Raw genomic sequence first — 22,797 nt, forward strand, 5'->3', positions numbered from 1 at the left:
TCAGTCAAATATTCCCCGTTCATTTCTGAGTTTCCTCATTATCCTGACAGTCAAGTGCGGTGTCAAGTTTTAGGACAAATATCCTCGAGGGCAGAGGGGCCTCTGCTGGGGCACGCTTTCTGCTATGCCCTCTGAGTTCAAGTTTCAGGAAATGTTACTTCCTCAGCAGGGGGAGAACAGCAAAAAGCAAAGAGAAACTTTTCCTAAATAAAAGCCAAATAGGGGTGTGTGTGTGTGTGTGTGTGTGTGCGCGCGCGCATAATTATTTATCCATCCTTTCTCACAATAAAAACCAAAATGCAGAAATCAAAAGAAGAGTTTTAAAAACTTACACTTTGACTAAAATCACAATAAAACACATGCCAGGTATATACTAAACGATATGCTCATATTTCGCCCTTAATTTTTTCTAATTGTTGGCATCATATGATGTGATTGAAAAGGTGTATAACAATAAAGCATCTTTTCAAGTAAATAAGAAAAGGTAGTTCAAAATTTAAGCAATGGGAAGGTGACGAAATTAGAAAAAAACAAACTAAACGACTTAAAAGTTATGGTTAGCTGTAATAAGAATTTATCAGTGATTTATCTGCTGGTTTAAAGGCAATAATAAAAAGCTAATCAGATATGGAATGGTAACGACACCCTCAATGACGTAGTTTGAATGTGTCATCCTAAAGGAAGAAATAGCACATTCTCTCTCCTCTCCTCTGTTATCCCAATGAAAATCAATAAAATGCAACTCAAACTATTTTAAGTTGGAAAAACGTCCACGGAAAACCCTGATGTGCGAACACTGGACAGTTTTCTTTATCCTTGTTCCTCCCTGAATGCCCGTCACATGCATTTCGTGTACATGACACCTGTTAGATATCTGTTAGAGAGATTTGCTCTGAGTCTGTGTGTATGTAACACAAAGTCGCCGTTGTTACAAAAAGGAAGCAGATGTATTTGATATTTCTGCAAACGTCGGGATGGGGACCGCTCTCTCTGCAGGGTCAGCTCTGGGGCTGGAGGGAGGGAATCAGGCCTGGTTGGCTCTGGGTGTCTCTTACCTGAGCGGTTGTTGGGAGACACGCGTACAGGGGAGATGGAGGGCGTGCGGGAGGAGGAGTAGGGCCTTTGCCGATCCCTCTCGATGGTTGAAGATGAGGCTACAAAGTGATACTGTGACCATCCATCCTGCAAAGACAGCACGCTCCTATTAAGTGGGGAAGGCAGAGTGATTCGTCGCCTCCTGACATTTCCACGTTCCAAGCATCTGAATTTGCAAAACATTTCAGCAGTCTGTCAAAAGAGATCACGGAGCTGTGTGCCATCGTCAAGGTTAACAGAGATGTGCGTGACTGGAGACCCATCTTCTCTGTCCTCCAGGCAGCCTGACACGGCAGGGCCTGCTTTTAATGCTTGCTCTCCTTCCCAAATGTGGAATAAGTGGTCTCTTGGCAAACCCGCGTCGGCCAGAAGCTTTTACTTAAATGAAAATATCATGCTCAGAATGTTGGATGACCCTGAAACTGTCTATTCTTTGCCTACCTGGTTCCCACTGTGTCTGGCTCTGGCCCTCTTTTCCACCATCTTCCAAACGTGTTTCCTCTTTTGTTCCCAGGAGCAATGTGTTAGGGATCAGAATACAGAGCTGCGTCCTGCCTTCTGGTTTCTCTCTCTACATTGTTTCCAGCCTGTGCTTGGCCACAATGTCCCATCCCCACCGGCTCAAAGCCTTCAGCACAACTGTGCCTGAGTATTCAGTCTAGACTGGTATGGTCTGTGCTTTGCCCCAGGAATTATAGTTTCCAATTTAGAGCATACTCAAAATTCATGAATCCTCCATTTATTCCTTGCAATATCCAGTTAATACAGGAAAAGCGTATGTGATATTTTTCACTATAAAAACCATATAAATACATTAAGGATCATTTTATGAATTTAGAAGAAGAAAACAAAAATAGCCAATAATCCACCAACCCACCCCCTCCCGCCCCCTCAGAGATCTCCTGATAAGATGTCATAGTATTTCCTTCCACTCCTTTTTCTCTTTTAATTCAAGTTTATTTCTATCAAAGTAATATGTTAAATAGCACAGATAGTAGAACAAAGAAAAGCAGACCCCTACCCCACCCCCACTTCTGTTTCACAGAGCCAATCATTTTCAACTCTTTCAGCTTTTTCTTTTTCTGATAATATTTACACTTTTAAGTGACTCAATGCTCCATAAAGAATCTTCGCAAATATAAATAGAAAAGAGTTAATGAAGAATAAATCTCATACTCATTTCAATATTTGTGTCGTTGTTTATCTATTTCTCATGCCTCCCACTCAATTTGACAGGCAGGATAACCCAGACTAGAAGTACGGCATTTTAAAAGCTATGAACTAGCACATATTGAGTACTTACCACAGGGCAAGATAGTCTCAACAATCCCGTGGGCTGGACACTGTTATTATCTCCGTCTTACACAGGAGGAACCTGAGTCTTAGGCATTTAATAGGCCACCCAGTGCCGAACAGTAACCAAGTAAAGAAACATTAATACTAAGACGTGGCAGACTGGTAAGTGCCTGAAAGGGAACAGGTTTAGGGCTGTGAGGAATGCAGGTGGGAGTGTGAGGTGGCAAGTTTATGGAGTGTGGTTGGCCAAACATTCTGGGAACAGTGAACATGGCAGCAGCGTCCTGGAGAATGCCAAGGAACCAGACACTGAAGCCAGGCTGGGGTTTCCAAGCCAAGAGAAGAGGAGATGAGAAGGCCCTGGGGTGGGGCAGGGCCTGGCTCGTGAGAGCTGTGACTAAAGAGGAGTGAGCAATGGGGGACCAGGAAAACAAGAAGCCTTCTGAATATCTTGGACAGTTTTGAGGGGGAGAAAAGAAACAGGGAGACTGGTGAAGACGCTATTCCCCTGGAGAGAGGGAGAGATGACCCTGGCTGGGGTGGGGGCTGGTGATGAGCAATGGGCTGATTTGGCATCTGTGGGGAGGATTTGCTGAGGACTTGGCTCCTGGGTGTGGGAGCCCTACCCTGATGCTTCCGATGTAGGTGGCATTTACCGAACCAGGAACACTGGGAGAGACGTGGCTTTAGGAGGTGAAAGCGATACTGCTGTGTGCGACGTGGAGTTAGAGATGCCTGTTGGAAATGGAAGAGACGACGGAGGACAAAACAGAATCTGCAAATCGGGACTTCAGGAGTGATGTCGGGGCTCGAGATAAGATTCTAGAGTTCAGCACGTAGGTATTCTGTAAAGCAAAGAGAACAGATGGCGACCTTGCCCACGAGTGCAAACAGATGACAGCAGAGGACACAGCAGAAAGTGAGCCCTGGGACACTCCGATACTTATTCAGAGGGTTCAAAGAGTAGGAGAAGATTCAAAGGCTACTGAGAAGGAACAGGTGAGGTGGGAAAGAACCAGGGGGGTGTGAGGTCAGGTGAGACTAGGAAAGACGGTGCATAAAGCGAGGAGAAGAGCAACTGAATAATAAGGACCAAGAACCGACCATTGGGCTCGGGAAGATGGCAGTCGGCACGACGGGGACAAAAGTACTTTCTTTGGTCAGGTTGGTGAATGTCTAGCTCAGACGGGCTCAAAAGATAACGAGACTGGATGACGGGAAATGGTCTGTACATCCTGTGGCACGCAGCATTTTGTGCGGTGATGGGCATGGCGTAACACGCCGATAACACTGGTGATTCAGGAGAGGAAGAGAAAAACCGCAGGAGAAAGGTTCTTAAGAAAGGAGGGGTGATAGAGTTCACTGAACAGTGGGGTCATCAAGAGGAAAGAGGAAGAGAAGGAAGAGGAAGGAAAGAAGAGAAGATGTGAAATAATTCTGGAGGTAAATGGAGAGTACGTTGACTCTGGCCAGTTGTCCAGTGGCCAGGAGCCGAGAGGCGAGTTGAGGCAATGAATTCAAAGTGAGAAGACGAATCCAGCCACATTCAGCTGCCCTGGGGCCGGTGTGGAGTAGATGGTATTGGATGGGGGTGATCAGGAAAGTAACTGGAAGAAGATAGGGACAAGGGAGTGTAAAGGACACATCACGGAGGCCCACAGATTGGAATCGGGCAGAGAGGAAAGTGAAGATATGGGGGAGGAGATGGAGAATGAAAACTAGTCAGTGGATTGGAGCCTTTTAGGATTAAAAGGCTCATAGGCTGTTGGAGTGGGGGGTACTTCACAGACGCCAGGGATTTTCTTGAGGGAAGCGAGAAGAGTAATTTCTAGAAAGAGCTATGAGGCGCAAAGAGGATACCTACCCCCTCCTCCGAGCCTAGGGATGTGGGGTGAGGGGGATGAGGTTGCAGGGGAATGGGCGGGAGTCATGTCCTCAGGGACAGCCTGGTATCAGAGCAAGACGAGTAAAACAAAGAAGGGCAGGTAATCATGACAAGAGATCGGGATTTGCTGAAAGCAGACCATGGGCTCCAGGGGGAAAGGAAAGGGAGCTGGGCAGGAGGAAGGCAAAGTTTTGGGACAGATCACTGCTATTCATAGCCTTCGAATGCCGAGCCCAGAAACAATGGATGCCCAGGAGCTTGGGCATTTGGTGGTTGTAAGGGTGAAATCAATAATGCAGTTAGACTGAGCTAGTTTGCAGCTTGGCTCACCACGTAGCTCACTATCTAGCGACCTGTAATCAGACTTGGTTTGTTTGCAGTTAGACCCATCCTGATGTTCAGCTGTGTTCTCTTTGTTTCTGCCCTCACTGATTAACTGAAGAACTCTGTTTGTTCCCTTTCTCAAGGCCACCCATACCCTATTAATGAACAAATCCTAACCTGGAAAAGAGCAGTTTCTTAACTCTTAGGCGCCCGGACACGGGAATGCAATTTACAACTCCCTTGCAGTTTTTACTGGTGACGCACAGTCCCAGGCCTCGATGGCTGAGTCCGGAGAGAACACCGCCTTCAGACAGACCAGACCCCAGGGAGGAGGTCAGCCCTCAGACCTGCCTGACCGGCACCCCCTTCCCTATATAAGAAAAAGGTAACCTGAAGTTAAGTGCAGCTGCGTGTCAGGCTCTGCCCTGGCAAAGGAGTCTGCCAGTAATTCTCTCTTCCTAACTTGAGTAAAACCTTTTCCTTGCCCTCCCACTTTATAGAGTCTGTGAATGCTTTCACCGTTTGTGAACGACCGGGGTTAATTCCACGCCACGACAGTGGTGACTGAGGTGACAGGTAGGAAGGGCGTAAGGTGAAAATACTCCTTAAGGAAAGGTGGGAGCGAGCTACCGTGAGGGGTGGGCGTCAGGGCAGCAGGAGAAAGTGTCTCCACGGGAATCCTGTGTATCTCCCTTAACTCCTCGGAGGGTGGTGGCTGGAGGGAGCAGTCTGACAAAAGCATGTGCAGGATGGAAAGATTTCAAGTGTGTAAACTCACGATGTGGAGTAAAAAATTTGTTTAAAAAAGATATTCCTTCGTTTGGAAGAGAATGCTTTGTTGTTGACAGCACAAATCCTTAAATACGACCAAACAGAGGAAGATCATTTTATGTGTGTCTCACTTGCAACTGAGAAGATGTACTTTGGGGTCCCCAAATAATGTCTCAGGAAATTGCTTTAATCAAAACCTTGGCTTGGTCATGAATAAATAATAATACGCCATATGTCATGAAAGGTGAGCAAGGTACTTCACATGAAGAGTATCGGCTAACATTTGATATATTCTAAGACCAAAGGAGACACTAGACAAAAATAAAGTCCAGGCTTGGTTTTACTTGGTGAGATGGCACTGGATTACTCAGTACCTCTGTCTTATGCAGGTGACTGAAGGTATGTTTTGCTCAGAAGTTCAGATCTCATGCTACTTAGATTACTTTGGGACCATGTAAGTATTTACACCTCTGGAAATGGTAGGGAAGTGCATGTAATAATAAAACTACTTATGAAGCAAAGCACTCTTCTAAGGACACACCAAAAAAGCTTTGAAATCCTTCATAAGACCCCCTCCTGAGAATGCTACCACGACAGAAACATGATCTCGCAGGTAAGTTGTCTATGGGTAACGGGATTGGCAGGTACCAGAGGATGATGACAAGTGTGTCAGAGGCACAGAGAACGCCACTCCTGAGTCAGACGCCTCTGCACATGGCCACCGATGGTCTGCGTGGGGGCACAGAAGATTTGAAAGGAAGTCAGCGGGGTGTGGGGGAGCTTAGGGAACAAGGCAGAGTGGAAATCCAACTGAGGCTCTTAGTCAGAGCAGTTTCTGGGGCCACAGCTTGGGAGCCCCTGGAGGGCCAAGAAGAGGAGATCTGGTTACTTCTCCATCTCCATCTTCCCTCTCATTCACAGAAGCAGAGGGAAAGGTGGGATGCCCAAAACGAAGAATGTCAACATTGCCTAGAAGAGACCCTGCAGTTTCAAGTGGGATGGTATATACTTCCAAACATCATGGAAAACAGTGTAACACTGGATGCTAGAGGTCAGGGAACAAATCAATCAACACTCATTTTAGTTATGCTGAATGATTACCTTGAGGATGAATTTCCTGCCCCTCCACATCTTTTATTGCATGAAATTTTTCATCATTCAATTAAAAAAAAAATGTTTTGCTTTCTAAAGAAGAAGGGAAATCAAGATACATTTTCTTCAAGAAAGTTATTGCTAAGCAAACACTTCTTTTATCCACATAGCCATGAAATACTTATCTAGACAGCTTGCAATCAATTTATTATTCATTTACTTCCCACTGTCACTCAGAAAGCCTTGACAGTGGTTTACATAAATGCATACAGGTTGGGCATGTGGCTTTTAAATCGCTATTTGTCTCCTTGATCACTACTTTTTTTTTCTTCGAGTTTTAACTCACTGTAGACCAGAGGCTATGCCTTCAATTCTATTCTTTTGGGTGCTTAACCATAGTTACGCTTTGCATCAGCCCTTTGGCCTCTAGAGATGAGATGAGACAGCTCAGAAGAAAAACAGAATGAAGTGTGGCCATAGTAACTGGGGAAGGGCTCTTAATCCTTAACATTGATGATAAGGAAACTCTTTTAATATCATTCACCTTCAGCAGAACGACCTAGAAGTTGTGCCCTTCAGCTCAAGACCCAGCCAAGCTGTCAAAAATGTGATATGATATCCGTGCCTCAAATTGGTTTTTATTTTTAACACATTAAACTTAAAACTGGAGGTTGTTAAATTGTTCCAAATATATAGAGATAGAAATACAAAAGAGTTCAAAGTCACTGAACTTTAAATTGCCACGAGGAATAATCTGATTTTCTTTATCTTACCCTTTCACTGTCCTTCCGCTGGTTTCAGCTTCTGTGTTAAAGTTCCCGTGTGGTTCTTTATGGCACTGTATTATTCCCCAGAGCCACTCTCATCTGGATTGGTACTTTCAATGGCCCAGAATGCACGAGAATCAAGGTACTGTTCTTTACAGCCTTACAGCCTCGGGTCTTCACAGTATGTCTACATGGCGGTCGCTCTATTTAGTTCCTACAGATCTTTCCCTTAAGTATTTTGAGGTCCCTGAATTTGTAAGAATCTCCATTGTGCATTTTTGACCATCCTGCAAACAGCTCCAAGAAAACTAGGTTACGGAAGACACGTCTACTAACAGAGTTCAGATGACGGACTAAGTGGATCTCAGGCTGGTCTCCATGAGGTCGGTACAACACACTTGTCCCACAGCTTCTCATTCTGGAAGTTGTGCAGGACCTTCCATTAAGATCAGCACATGCACTTGTCAGGTTTCTGTGCAAAGGATGAGCTAGAGCTTGGTGTCAAGGCTGAAAACCACATACCCCTTGAGGCCCCCTCTCTGCTGAGAGGTGCAATTACAAAGCCGTCGCACTCAGCCCTTATTTCCAGTGTACGTTAGTATCCTAATGGTGGGTGAGCTCTGTGAAAGATGCTTTCCCATAAATAAAGGTCAAAATGACTCAATCAGCCTGGGGACTTTTGAAAATAGTAATGCCTGGGCCTCAGGCCCCAAGATTCTGTTTAAACTGTTCTGAGTCGGCCTGGTCATTGGTATTTTTTAAAGTCCCCAGGTGACATTAATAAATGGTAGGTTTGGAACCACTGGTTTGGAGTTTCTATGCAAGGGTGGCAGTCAGTGACTGACAGGGATACAGAATACATTTTAAAGTGCTGCATTCTATGAGGCCCTAAAGCTTTTGACGCCATTTAGGAATGCCAGATAAGACATTCTCAAGGTTGACATCCACATGGACAAAAATAGGTCCTAGCCCTCAGAGCAGAGAGGTGCCCCACACACGCTGAGCCCGGGTCACACCCGATTACCCAGCATTCAGTGGCTATGTGATTCAATTTCACATGTCTACACCTTTGATCAGGCAGCTCTGCGGCCTGGCCTGACACAGCACCTTCCGTTTTCCTACCTGTCCCATCCAACTTATCCTTCCCAGCTTTGTGCTAGGTAAACAGGATGCAAGTAATACGTGTTCATTAAATCACTGTCACTAAAAATACCCCCGAGGTTTGGGGGTAGCTTTTAGCAATGCTACTCAGCATTGTTTCCTTCCCCCGCTGCAGGCAAAATGCTGTGACATCACACTACAACTTGCTGCAATCCTGTCTGTCTCCCAAGCTGTGAGGGAGGGCTGCGGCCTTGTGTAATTCTGAAGCCCTGGTCCCTAGCACAGACCTTGCAACAGAGGTGCCTTATATATGCTAGTGGGATTCAATGATTTCATATGACTGCATTCATTATTGTAAAATGAAACAACAATCCGTGTGATGGGCTTTACAGCTAGGTTCTAAGTTCTTATATTTTATTGTTCTATGACAAATGAAGGTTTTCAGAGCCCAGAGCTTTATGTTGGCTTTTTTTTATTTTTATTTTTTTTTAAGCTTAGAGTAACCTCATCAGTATTGTCTTCTGCTGTTGGTATATCTGTCTTTTATGATATACTTGCAGGTAGGCTGAGGGCAGTGTTAGTTGAGATAAAATGGTACCAAAAAGAAAAAAAGTGGCCGATGGCTACCTGCTCCATTTTAAATGGTAATTTCTCTCAGCTGCCCATGTTTCAACGTGAGGTATAGAAAATCGCCTCCTCTTTGACCAATCTTGTAATTCTGAAGTATTGTTCAACTCGCAGCGTCTGACCCTGGACTGCTGCTGATTCCATGCACAGCTCTCAGAGCTGCCCGCGCCCCCGTCCCATTGCACTGTTCCTTGCATCCTGCAGTTCAGGAAACATACTGTCATGCGGGGTGACAGGCGGGGTCTCTGCTCCCGCTCCCCACATAAGAATGCAGGACATGGTGAGGCCAAAAAGAAACACCCACGGAGCCATAGGTAGGGAAGTCATACCACTATAGTCTTGCTGGCGGCTGGGCTGGAGACACAGGAAGCAGGAGCCACATGATCCACAACCCGCCGCCTGCTTCTCTGCCAACAAACCAACCCCACTTGCTAGCTGCAACCCGCCCTGCTAACTGCAATCCGCCCTGCTAACTGCAATCCGCCCTGCTAACTGCAATCCGCTCTTACTAGCTCAGCCACCATCTTCTTGCTAGCCCCCATCTACTGCTAGCGTAGCCAGGGCAGTTATATTAGTGGCCAATGGCTCACTGGTTACAGCTGACGGCCAACTAGCCACAGCTGACGGCCATCCAATCACAGTTGATGGCCATTTCCTACCTGAGCCAGCACCTTTCCACGTGAGGTTGAGAGCCTGGAAACTGCACTCCTGGCTCTGTCTCCACAACCAGATTAACAGGGAGTGTTGTGATTTCTGACCTCTGGAAGAAGGCACCCCTGAGAGACTAGGCAACAATGGGGTTGAGGGTGACAGAGTTAGTGAAGCTCCATAGCTCTGATGGTAAGTTAAATAGTGATGCTCCTATTTGCAGATCTGTTTCCAAAGCACATTTTAGAAGCTTTATCTTCCGAAATTTGAATTTAGATTTCGCAAATCTTTTCTTAATGACAAGTGGCGTTTCTGACTCAGATGAAAGCTTGAAAAAATAATTAACCTTGAAAATGGAGACCAGTTATTTATTTCTGCTGGGCATATCAGTTAGAACCCAAAATGTATACTAAGACACTGTTGGCCAGTGTATAGTCACCGGCAGTTTCCTCCCTTTCTAAAACAGTTCTGGAACTTCTTTAATCTGATAAGATTTATTCGGCCTCTAAACAAGGATTTCTCAGTAGGCATACAGAGACTATTTGGTTCTGAAGTAACAAATGCATGGTTTTTTGCATTAGCTGTACTTGAAGGCTCTCAGCCCATAAAGGTTGTCAATTCTAATTTGCTTTGAGTGACCTGAGATATAAAGAAAGTGAGGTGAAAATCCTTTGGGCTTTTAGCAACCCAAGTCCATCCACTTCAACTTAGAACACTTATATCTTGTTACTTGCGTTCACTAACAGGACTTACCAGGAACCTATTTTGCAAATGGAAGTTAAGACATGAATTGTTGCCATTCCCTGAAAATGGTACCTGGCTCAGATGTTACTGCTCACTTATGAAAAGCTCGATTGCTCCAAAATTATGCCAGTTTTCCACTCATTTTTAAGTGGAATAAACTTATTAATGTAATCACATGGAGCAGAGAAAGAAAAAATTCCAAATTAGTGATAGTTGTAGGTACATCCTCCTCCTTTCAATAAATGTATTCTATTGTGAACAAAGAAAGGGCCCTGTAATAAATACGACAAGGTCAAGTAACCTCACAGGGTGATCTGATCATAAATTCCTAACTGGGCAGGTCATGGTGGGGAGTCACACCCCAGCCATATAACTTCTTTAGTGAAAGTTTTATCTTTGCCTTAAGCCAGCCCTGTCCATTGTTTCTGTGCATCTAGGTGAACACATCTTTGAAATGCCAGAATAATCCTCTTTTCTAGATCCCTCAGAGGCGTAACCACCCTCAAGGGAGCACAGGATCTTGTTGCCCTTATTCCATCCCTATATACTGTAAATGTCAAACATTTACCATCCTGTAACCCAATCAAAGATCTCCTCACCTTGCTTTCTCTGCCTCCTTAATCGACCACCAATAGGATTTCATGTAACCTTTCTTATGTTCCCTCCCTTTGATTCCAAACGTATTAAAAGAACTGCAAAACTGCCATTCTCTGGAGCATTTTCTCAGTCCGTTGAGATCTTGCTTCTGGGCATGTCCTCAGTTTGGCTCAAATAAACTCTAATAAAATTTTCTATAGGTTTGGATGTTCCTATGTTAACAATATAGAAGAAAACAGTTGTAGAATATTTATAGTCGGTGTGATTGAAGACCAAGCCAAATTTTGCATGTCAATGAAACCTCAGCTCCTCTTGGCTATAACAAAACAAGCTTCCATCTATTTTTAAGACAAACTGTTAAAGATTCATTAAAACTAATTCCATCAACAATTCCAAAAGCTATCAGAGTTAAATATTTAAACTAAATCCGTAAGGGCCAAAAGGGAGTATTTGCAGTTTAATGCAGAAATAAATACCACCTGACATACCAGTTGCTTTTATTAGTTTGTTTCAGCTTTGTGCTTCTAATCAAATTTAATTAAATTGTTCTGGATACTTAAAGTTACAATATATATGAGGATAAGAATCTTCTGCAGTTCCATCTTTTAAAATACTGAGTAAATCCATTTCAGGAATTCAATTTACTACCACTGGCTTAATTCTAAAGAACCAATATTACTGAGAAGATTTGACAAGTTGGACAGAACTTACATAATTTGGTCAAAGAAAGTACCCCATTGTTAATCACCAGTAGTTAATTGGTAGCAGTGCAATGCAGAAAACCTGCTCAGGGAAACTGAAATAAGACCAGATTAGGTCTCTTGTTTTCCCGGCATCACTTTTGAGGGCTTAAAACAAAGATCTGACGTGGATGATCTTTAACAATTTCCTTTTTGTTCCAAGTGGTGCTGCAAAATTAAATTTGGGGGTGAAACTGAGCACAGTCCAGTCTTTAGGTTTACTGATCCGAATGCCTGACTTGCAGTATGAAGTTATTCCAACATTTGAAAAGGCAGCTATTTTACATATATACTCAACAGTGGTCAGTAGGTTCAAAGCGCCGCCTGGATGCTAACTTCAGAGTCTCCATATTCCACCCTGGTTCAAAATGCTTCAGACCATGGAAATGGAAGCAGAGTCAGTGAATGCACCCTCTGCTGAGCCTGAAGTCAGGGGCAGCACTGTGCTAGACACAAGGGGGAGAACAGGGAAGGAGGTAGGCATGGCTCCTGAGTGGGAGATGAACATTTAAAAATGATCATGTCACATCGCATTTGTAGTAAGAGCCATGAAAGAAGAGCACAGGTTGTCACGAGAGACCTTGACTAGCCCTGGAGAGTTGGAGAGTCAGGGAGGTTTCCTTGAGGAAGTGACAGTTACGCTGAGATGGAAATAGGCAGGCTTGGTGGGAGTGGAGGGAAGGCGTTCTTGGCTATGGAATCGACCTGCGCCCATGCAGTGCAAAGGCTCTGTGGCTGGCACAGCCTTGTGCCTGCGTGAAAGAGCAAGGAAGACCCAGGAGGTCAGAGTGGCTGAGACAACATGATGGGGCGGGGGGAGGGTACAGGGAGGTGAGCTTGGAGAGATGGGTAGGGCTTTATCGTGAGAGAAACTGAAGAGTTTCAATCAGGGGACTGACAAAGTGAGATCGGGATTGATAAAAGTATACTCTGAATACTTAAGGGAAAAGAGCCTGAAGGTGGTAAAGCAGATTCCACAAAGCCAATCAGGCAGCAACTGCACCAGGACTAGGGACAGTTGGGGGTGGTAGATGGATTTGAGAGGTATTTAGAACATAGAACCCAGAGGACTTGGTGCTGAATAGAGTTGAGATAAGGAAGAAGGAGGTATTAATCGGGTAACTCCTGGATTTCGGGGAAGAACAGCTAGGTAGTTGGATGCTCTTTCCGGAGATGGGCAGCAATGGAAGAAGAATAGAGGTGGGGATGATTTCAGGAGCTGCATATTGGACGTGTGAACTCTTAGAGCTTGTGCGCTTAGATGGAGACGGCATGTAGGTCGCAGTGTATGTAAACTGGGAGCTCAGGAGTGAAGACCACGTGGAGAATAACTATGGGAGCCACTGGCTTTCAAGTGCACTTAAAAATCTTGGGAGCAGATGAGATCATCTACACTACTACAAGGTGTAGGTAAAAAGCAGAGATGCCTCAGGGAAGACCAGGCGTCTACAAAAAAAGACTCAGCTGGAGCTATTTGCAAGGTCAGAAAAAAACAAAATAAAAAACATAAAACCAGAAGAGAGTGGTGCAGAGAATCCGGGGGGCGGGGGGGGGGGACGGGGGGGGGGGCAATGTGAGGGAGGAAGAAGTGGCCAGGACTGCTAATTGGCCTCCCAAATCGTTTCCTTTTCTTCCTGGACACGCACCTAGACCACATGTGCAGCCTCCCTTGCAGTTTTATATGGCCATGTGACAAGATCTCACCAAGGGAATGTGAGGTGAAGGGGGTGTGCCAGGTCTTACTGCATGGGGGAGCCACAGGTGGAAGGAATCAGTACCTGAATGCCCACTGGGAGAAGAGCTGACCTGCCCACCAGAACACCTGTACAGGTTGGTTACATGAGCAGAAAAATAGACTCCTACTGAGTTGGATCATAATTGGTTTAGGTTGGCTTGTTACAATTGGGAGCCTTCCCGGACTAGTATGGATAATGCAACTAGTTAAACACTGCAATTAGGAGCGATTTCAATGAAGGTGGAAGGACAGGTGCCCTGTCTCACAGCAGGGGCTCGAAGCTTAAAATGGAAAGTGAGAAAGCAGGCACTGTGCACAAACTGCCAACTTTCTAGAAAGTTAACTGTGAAACTTAACTACGAAGTGTGGGAAATGTGAGGGCAGAAAGAAAGGCAGAAGATGGAGGAGAATGGTCGGGAGAGGACATTTCTTTTAAGCTAGAAGCACAAAGAATGTATTTACAGAGGGAGAATGATGGGGGGGGGGGCGGGGAGAGGCTGAAGAAACAAGAGGAAAACCGACATCGTAAAGTTCTGACGCAAAGAAAAAGACTTAACAAGAAACCTGGATGATAAACAGGGAAAAACATGTATTTCTATTTTAGAATAGAACCCAATAAATATAAGCATAACCTAAAACAACCAAGACATAATGGTTTAAATGCCATTTTTAAGATGGAGCAAGGGAATCCAATCCGTAGGTAACATTCGCTTCTGTATTCCCAGTGCCTAAAATGAAGCCTAGGATATAGTAGTTACTCAGTAAACAGGAGTTGAATGAATGAATGAATGAAGTAACTAGGCATTTGCTAATAGGATTAGGGGATGGTTCTAAGAGGAATCATGTGCTATTACACACAGAGAATGAAAAAATGGGCACATTGTAGTACATACTGGCATAGAGGAAAAGCCAGATTGATGTGTATTATAGTTTACATTTTTGTTGCTACGTATTGTACCAGCGGGTAAATCTGTCACCTGGTGAAATGGTGACTTCCGGTGAGCAGAGCATGACTGGTTCTCAGGGGAGTGCACAGGCACTGTGAGTTCCTCAGGCTTCATCGCGGCATGTGACAGGGCAACAAGGAACGTGCACTGTCCCCACATTCTATGCCGTCCTCACTTCTTCCCTCGGGTTCTGCTAATGCTCGTTATAATTGCTCAGGCTGCAGAAAAGAGTCTGAAACCGTAGAATCCTTCCTCTTTCCCCACTGAGTTGGCCTCCCTGCAAAGGACTAAAGGAGTCGCCAACTTGGGATGGTTTTCAAAATTGAAGCCAACTGGCAATTACTGTAGGAGCATGTTTCAATTACATGGAAGCACCGTGGGCTCTCCCAAGAAAATGGTTCTAAAAACTGGGCACAGCGGTCAAAAGGAGTGCTGGCGTTGGTGCGTACGTAACATGAATGTTGTGGGCATAAGCATCTTGGTAGCCTCTCCCTTCACTCTTCCACTTTGTAATGGAAACTCTGCTTTTAAGGTGGGCCCATTTCTCCGCCTCCCTTACAGGGAGATTTGGCCACATGACTAAGATCTGGAAGTACATCCAAAGGCATACTCCTAAAAGAAAAAGCATGCCCTCGTCTGCCCTTTTCCCTTCCAGTTGTCTGGAATGAGGACAGATGGAGGGCCAATGTGGGGAGTGCAGACGAGGGCAACACCCTAGAGGTGGGAGCACTGAGTGAGTGAGAGGGAGCCAAAACCATGGCCTGGGAAGCGCGGCATCAGACCAGGACACGCAGACTCAGGAGGTAGGGTGTGGCTAGCTGAATAACGGCCCCCAAAGATGTCTGTGTCCTAATGCCCAGACCCCGTGAATGCATTACCTTCATAGTAAAAGGGACTTGGCAAATGCCATTAAGTTAAAGATCTCGAAAGGGGGAGATGATTCTGAGTATCTGAGTGGGTCCAATGTAATCACAAGGGTCCTTACACGGGAGATGCTGGAGGGTTGCAGTCAGAGAAGGTGAAGTGCCCGTGCAAGCAGAGAGATTCAAAGATGCTATGCTGCTGGCTTAGAGATGGAGAAAGGAGCCACTGGCCGTAGAGAGTGGTACCTTCTAGAAGCTGAAAAAGGCAAGGACATGGATTCTCTAGAGCACTTCTGAAGAGAGCACATGCGTGCCGAGACTTTCCAGTCCAGTGAAACCCATTTTGGACTTCTGATTTGTAGAACTGTAAGATGACAAATTTGTGTTTCTTTTTAAGCCACTACGTTTGTTGTAATTTGTTAATGCAGCAATAAGAAACGAATGCAGAGGGCAATACATTTCTAACCTTTTTTAAGCCATGTTTATTTTGGGTTTACTAGACACGGTGGATTCGAACTGTGGACAACTTGTAGGTGCTTAAATACCTGTGATGAGGTACTGCAACTGGGTGTTCATGTGATTTTTCCTTAAATTGTCTCCATTTTGACTAAGGAATAAGGCAGGGAATAAGAGAAGCCCCCTTGTTGCACATTCTCTAAGTAAACTGTTAGACCGTCCCTTCAGAGTTGTGAAGGTGGTGGATAAAACAGAGTTCTGGAGTATTAGCACCCGATCCATCTCCAGAGTCTATAAGATTAGGTTGAGAATTCACTGGAGGGTGCAAGGGGCTGCTGGTGAAAGCCTCCTTGGAAGTGGTCAGTGGGCTGGGCCTTCCCCATCTTCCTGCTCCAGAAGCCAGGGAATGGACAGTTTACTCAGCTTGACTAGACTTTGGGGATTGCAGGACTCGTGTCTTCAGTGACATTAGCAGGATGACACACAGACTCAGTGCCAGATGGAGACTGACCGTGGAACTCAAGAAGCTTAAGCTTCAGGTCTGTCCACTGTATGGGCCCCTACCAAGGCCTGTACTGAATTTTATATTCCTAAAGTGTACTCTTCTTAAACAGGGATTTCAAAATTACCTAAGCTACAGGAGCACAAAATCTGTATGCGCCTGGTCTCCATGCAGTGTACGTAGTAGCAGAAGCTCTGAGTTCAGAGCAGCCAGCTGGAGGAGGCCAGGTTTTGGCCAGGAGTCCTCAGGAGCAAACACATCACTGCCCTCGCTAGAGAAGGTGCTAGCATGAGGGCATCTCCCATAGGCAGAGTGGACCAAATCCAGGCCACAATCCCACTGGCTCTGTTCTCCTCTCCTCTCATCCCCCTTCCCTGCCAGAGCCTGGTGGATGGGGGACACAGGAAGGAACAGCTTCTGAGAGGGGGAAGAGATGGAGATGGGAAGAAACTGACCACGCTCTTTTCTGCCCAAGCCAATGAAGACTTGTAGACGTAACACCATCCCATCTACTGGGATCCACCGAAAAAGGAGGGCTGAGTTTGAGTGAAGGAATAGGGATGGTGGGAGACTTACATTAAATGCAGGGAGTTTTCTAGTTCTTGATCAAACCTGTTCCCCCGCCTTTTGTCTCTGGGGTCTTTTTGTAGGTTTTGATTTAAAACGTTCTGGGTAAAGCCTCGTGAAAGAGTGAAGGTGCAGAGGAAACGTCTGGTTTGGGCACTGCTCTGTAGGATTTCCCCTGACTTGGGGATCCATTCCAGCGAGAGCCATAACTTAGTCAGTTCTTATTTAGCAGCTGCCATGTGCATCGATTTCCACTTTTGCCCAATTGATTTTTGCTTCTTTTCCCATTTGTGCCTTTGTTTTTGGACAGATGTCATATGATGGGTGTCTGAGAATTGTCTCCGAGAGGTCAGGGGACCTCATGAAGGAAGACCTTATTTGTCAATACAAATATAAACGAGCAGATGCCTAGATTTATGGAGTCTAGTGTCATAGCTGTGTTTACCCTCAGCCGTTTCGGTTTCTCCCCCAATCTGACATTAAGTGATTTAGAAAAGAAAAAACTTGGGAAGCTGCAATGTAAGTCTTGAGGACACTAGCCTTTGGATTGTTTTCGAATCTGGCCACAAGTCCGATGTTCTTCCAGTTCATTTCTTGGTGAAGAATTTTCTAGCATAGTAGACAGACCGATAAATTCCTGATAAGCAATTTCCTTGATAGAACAACAGCTCTATGGTGAGTAGTTTCGTTTATTTCTACAGAGGATTTACTGCTTTTCTATCACCGTCTTAGACACTCGCAAAGTAAAAATCTATTAATTCTCAAAGTGGCCGCATGCTAAAGCGAGTATTAAAGAATTTCTTGCCCTTCTTACTGTAAGACTTAAAGATCAAAATTTTGAATTTTGACCATGCTGCGCTTTTTATCTCTTGACTACATGTCAAAATATCTTTCCAGTCCTCCTTGGGATTCAGTATTGATGACTAAATGTCCAGCAAGGAAGGGTGATGAAAGGACGTTAAGCACGGGCCCAGGACTTCACTGTGCAGGGAGCAGAACGACAGCCTCGTCAACAAATAGTGGCCGGTCTCCTGAAAGCAGTGAAAGGCAACTCGAAGCCTATGTCCACTCTCTCACCCACTATGATTTGGACATTTGAGAAAGTCTGCAGGCGTCCCTTACCTATCCATAATTACTTATTGATTTCTTGTTTTGTGAGTGCAACGGTGGCAAGAGCGAACAAAATGAATACAATGGCAGTGAGAAGAGAAAGGCCCGTGTGAGACAGGCCGTGAAGGGCACGACTCCACTCCTATCAAAGCTCATTACTCACTGGCTGAATGGTACACGCAACCTGAGAGCCTGTTTCCTGAGAACAAAAGGAAAGACATTGAAAGATTAGTTTTATGCTTGCTTTCTCTCATCCAAACGGCAGCAGTGAATACACTGTCTCTATCTAGAGAAACATGACCTTATTCAGTTTCCAGCACAGGCAGTCTGGCATTGTCAGAGGCACCAGGTCACCGTGTAACATACAGCTATTTCGTGTGGGGGGTGAAGGATGGGGGGCACTGTAGGGATGCAACTGAAAATACACCGGGCCCAGAACATATGTGTGGGGGAATAAGTCTGGTTCCTAACCCCATTGACTGTCAACAAGAGTTTGACTCTGACATTTGATTTGTCTTTGATTTGATCCCTGCATTTATGAACCTAGGATTTTAATTAGTCACAGAGAGGTTGAGTCCATATTCTCTCTGAAGCCCTTTGAAATACTTAGAGCAAAATAATGAGCCTCAATAGCTTAAGTTAAGCAGTGGAAAAACTGTCTTCTCCTACTTGACAATAGGGATTGCCCTGTCCCTTGTGTTAAAAAGTCCCACAGTAACTTTGCAGGGTCTGTTTTAAGGGCCTGGCATGTTTTCTTGGCAAGCAGCCATGGAGAAGCGAATGGCAGGACAGAGGTGGCGTCCCTCAGTTTGTACAGCTTCCTTTCAGTACCCAAGGCAGGCTCAGAGGCAGTTTCACCGAGGTGACTTGAGGCTTCCTGTTCCCTCTGTCCATCCCAGGACATATCGGCCTCACAGTGCAAACCAGGTTCATTGTACCTGGAGATCCATGATTTCCTGTGGATCAATTACCCTGAGAACTGCCACAGATCAACTGCCATGATCCCACGGCAGCACACCGATGGCCTGGCATGCCTACTGTGGCTTTCTAAGAACCCCCGGGGTAGCCTGGAGTTGCCAAAGGGCTTTGCTGGAGCTGACGGAAGCTGGGGAATAACACTGAGAGGCTGTGTTGAGCTGGTGTGTTCACTCCAGGAATCTAGAAATGAATCCCACACAAGAGAGATGTCATGGGAGCTGACAGGGAATCTCCTGGCTGGCAACTTGACTTAGGGGTCAACCACAACTGGGCAGGAATTAATCACCAGCCTGTGGAACACTCAGGCGATGCTGCTTGTACTTCTTTAATAAGAGGCTATTTTGTTCCAACATGAGAGCAGACATGAAGATTTTGTTGGCATTTTTAATGATTAAACATCAACATAGTATTATTAGGCTATAACCGAAGAAAGATTTTGATCCAAAGCCTAAAAATTATGTGCCAAATCTTGTTCAACTCTTGAGTCCAAGTGATAAACAAGCTTACAATTTAAGTCGCTGCTATGTAAACAACACGTGAAAGCCAAATGGGCCCCATAAATTTTAGAATCAAAGCCTGTTACTGAATTTGTGTTCAGGAAGCCCCCCTAAATTGGTCTTGGACCAAACACCTCGTGAAGACCAACAAAACAGTGATCTGTACCAGCTGGGAATGAGATAAACGTCAATTTTCCATGTCATTAAGCTGAGGGTTGTATCTAAAGCCTTCACAGACACTGGGAGTCAAAAAGAGAATTTAGAAGTTTGGGAAACAGAATAATTCAAGTCAACTGAGAACTGCAATTTAAGGAAAAGTAGACCATCTATTGTACATTTGCCAAAGATGTAGGTATGACTTATTTCACTGATTTCATTTCCTTTATTGCTATTTTCTAGCCCATAGTAACGCAGCCTCTTTCAGGCAGTATCTGTGCATTTTATATGATACACCTTTACGGTATCCCTTAATTCCGAATCCTGTTCGCTAGGAGCTGATATTAACTTTAGTCGGAGGCAAGTGTCCCTGCAATTTCTATGAAGAAATGACTTTTCATGTAATTTCATAATGGAAATCCTCCCACAATTAATATTTGAACCAAGAGAGAAGGTGATTTTCTATAAAAATACAAATGAATCTTATCTGGATATTAAATATTATAGCACCTTACACTGCAACATTTTCAGTAGTGGGTTCAAGCTATTGATGTTGCTTAAAAGTCATTCTTTAAAAGTTTGAATTAAATTTTGTTTTTACCCATTCCAGGTAATTTGCCCAGCAATTATTTCAGATTTAATAAGGAATGACCTTGATTCAGACCTGGGGGAAAGGGCAAAGAGATGCTTTTCAGGGCACGTTATATAAAAAATGTGGGAAAAATGAAGAAGATTTAAATGAGCAAGTGGGGTGGAGGGTGGAGGGTAGACTTGTGGAAAGGCTTTGGAGGGTGGGGGGAGAGGCAGGAAGAGGGAGCTGGGAACACAGGAGTTAGATACAGCTGGTGGCCAGTTGTGGGCAGAGAGCACGCTGCTCCTGAGAGGTCTGTCTCAAGGGTGAAGATGTGCTAAGATGTTTGGACTCTGTACTGAGGGCAATGGCAGCCACTGAAAGGTGTGGCTCTGTGGAATAATTGAATCAGATTTGCTTTTTAGAAAGTTAACTCTTGCTGCCCTCTGGAGAACAGACTGACAGGAGAAAGCTTAAAGTGGGGGCGCCCAGTTAGGAGTCCATGGCAAGAATTCAGCAGATGGATGACAGCTGTCCATGGCCACGGAAAAAAGTGGATGCAGGCAGAAGTCTGGGGTTGTGTGGTGGATTGGATGCAGATGTGTGAAGGAGAGGAAAGAGCTAGGATGGTTCCTGGATACTGGTGTGGGTGATGGGGGGAGAGCTGTGCTAGTCACAGATCAGAGGATGCAGGAAGAGGGACCCAACCAGGAGAAGTTGGCCTGTTTCAGATCTGATTTGGTTTGAGATGCTGTGGGAATTTGAGTAGGTTATCGAGCAGGTGGTTAGATATATGAAGAGAGGTTGGGGCTACAGAAACAGATTTGGGAAACCACCAAATGCGGTTGGTCACTGAATCCAGGGAAGAGTTATGGATACCCAGGAAGAGGCCATGTGTGAGATGAGAAAGATCTAAACACAGAACCTCGGAACATCAACATTTAAAGAATAAATAAGAAGAGGAGCCTAGAAAGGATGGAGGAGCAGTAACCAGAGAGCCTGAGGGACGGTGATGTCATGGGGGTCACGAGAAGACGATTTTTGTGGGTGATGCTATTTTATCACATTTTCAAGCTAAAGACACATGGCCATGGCAGGCCCTCTACTTGGGGAAACTTGGCAGGCTATTCACTGAGCCAGGGCTTGAACTCACGCCTTCTTCGTCCAACCCCAGAACTCTCCATGGTCCTCCACCCACCATTAGTCTTCAGCATATCTGACCTGCCACACACACAAGATTCAGCACTGAAATGGAATCAAAGCATTCCAACCACTTCTAAAACCATGGCGCTCTCATCGTCATTAACAGCCTTCCTACAAAACCCTAATGTTTGTAATTTGTTTTATTTAAATGCTACTATGCAAGAGTCTTCCCTCTGGGACACTGTTTACAACGCAAACATCCTCAGCAAGCACAGCAGCTGAGGAGAAAGGCACTGTGGGAAGGGGACACTGAGTTAGGCATCTAGGAGCTGGGAGGAGAGAGGGTAGAAAAACCAAGAGGAAAGGGAGCTGTGACGATGTACGTGGAAGCAAATGATGACATGATGGGAATGATGGTGATGATGACAAGGAGAAAATGACATTCTTGGGTCCAAATGTCCAGCTGCCTGTGGACAGGATGGCAAAGAGTGTCCATCAGATAAATGGCGTGAAAAATGTTTTAGAAGAAACAGCAGTAACTCTCATTGGTATATGACTCTCCAGTTTACAAAGCTCTTTGATGATCGTTGTTGAAGACAATCAGCCATCAGGTGAGACAGGTGTTATATGGTTTACTTCATGGGTGAGAAACCCAAGGGACTGAGACACAGAGATGCCATAAAGATATGTGACGGTTATTTGATGCAAGCGTTGAGGAAAGCTCCAGACTCTGGGACACAAAATAGAAGGTATCACAGGGCTGTCCTCCTAAACCTTTAGGGCCCTGCGGGCATGTCCTCCTGTCTGGAAAGGACATTGTGCCAGTGGGAGAACTGCTCTAGGCCATTCCATGAGGTTATTTACTCTTCTGGAGACTGTCAGGAGTGGCTGTTCAGCAGGTTCACGTAACTGGACACAGAACTACCCCAGACATCTCTAAGTGTTGACTGTGAGGCCTGGTGAACCACAGGTCTCCTCACTGCCCACCAGCAGGAGTGGGCCACAGGGCTGCCCAAGATCAATTCTTACAATGGTGGGCAAGGGGGCTCAAGAAACTTGTCCAAGGTCACGCCGCTGGTAAGTGGCAGGCTGTGCCTTTAATCCTAGCCACTTAATTCTAAGTGGTCTGCTCGTCTGTACATCACCAAATAGTATAATGAGCCTCTCAGGCACTAATTTGCTTCCAAGCTTTATTAGTAGTTGGGTGCTCAGCACCAGAGAAGCATAATCTCACTCTCTTTCTTCTGCATCCAGTAAACATGGAGGACTAGATTCATTGTGGGGAGCTACATTGCAGAAGGGATGCTGACGAACTAGCAGGCACGTGGAAAAAAGTGGCAGTAATGGTGAAGCCATGGAAATGCTGATGTATTAAAACTGAGCAGGTCTGGCCTGGCCTGGGAAGGGACAACTTCAGGGAGACAGGATGGCTAGTTTCAAAAACGGGAAGGCTATCAGAGAGGAGAAATTAGACTTTCCAGGTGGTATTGGAGAGCAACATTTGCAGATAAAGAGACTTTTGCTTAATGCAAGTAAGAAGGTCTGAATAATCACAGCCACCATAAAATGGAATAATATGCCTCAT

The 22,797-nt window shown here is 45.1% G+C and overlaps 1 protein-coding gene across 5 annotated transcripts in view; it reads right to left on the reverse strand.

Annotated features, from left to right (window-relative positions):
• The window catches only part of CTNND2 (catenin delta 2), an 831,455-nt gene that overhangs the window by 15,604 nt on the left and 793,054 nt on the right, over nucleotides 1-22,797 (reverse strand). For 3 of the 5 annotated variants that reach the window (XM_088796434.1, XM_088796433.1, XM_088796436.1), the window contains one exon: nucleotides 1,056-1,287. In XM_088796434.1, the coding sequence (XP_088652560.1) occupies nucleotides 1,056-1,287 (232 nt within the window). The remainder of the gene's footprint in view (nucleotides 1-1,055; nucleotides 1,288-22,797) is intronic. The other 2 variants (XM_074329072.2, XM_074329071.2) reach the window with 1 other exon arrangement.

Source organism: Rhinolophus sinicus, chromosome 3 (genome assembly GCF_057876585.1).
Source record: "Rhinolophus sinicus isolate RSI-liver-muscle chromosome 3, RSI-T2T, whole genome shotgun sequence".
In the NCBI taxonomy this organism is placed as follows: domain Eukaryota; kingdom Metazoa; phylum Chordata; class Mammalia; order Chiroptera; family Rhinolophidae; genus Rhinolophus; species Rhinolophus sinicus.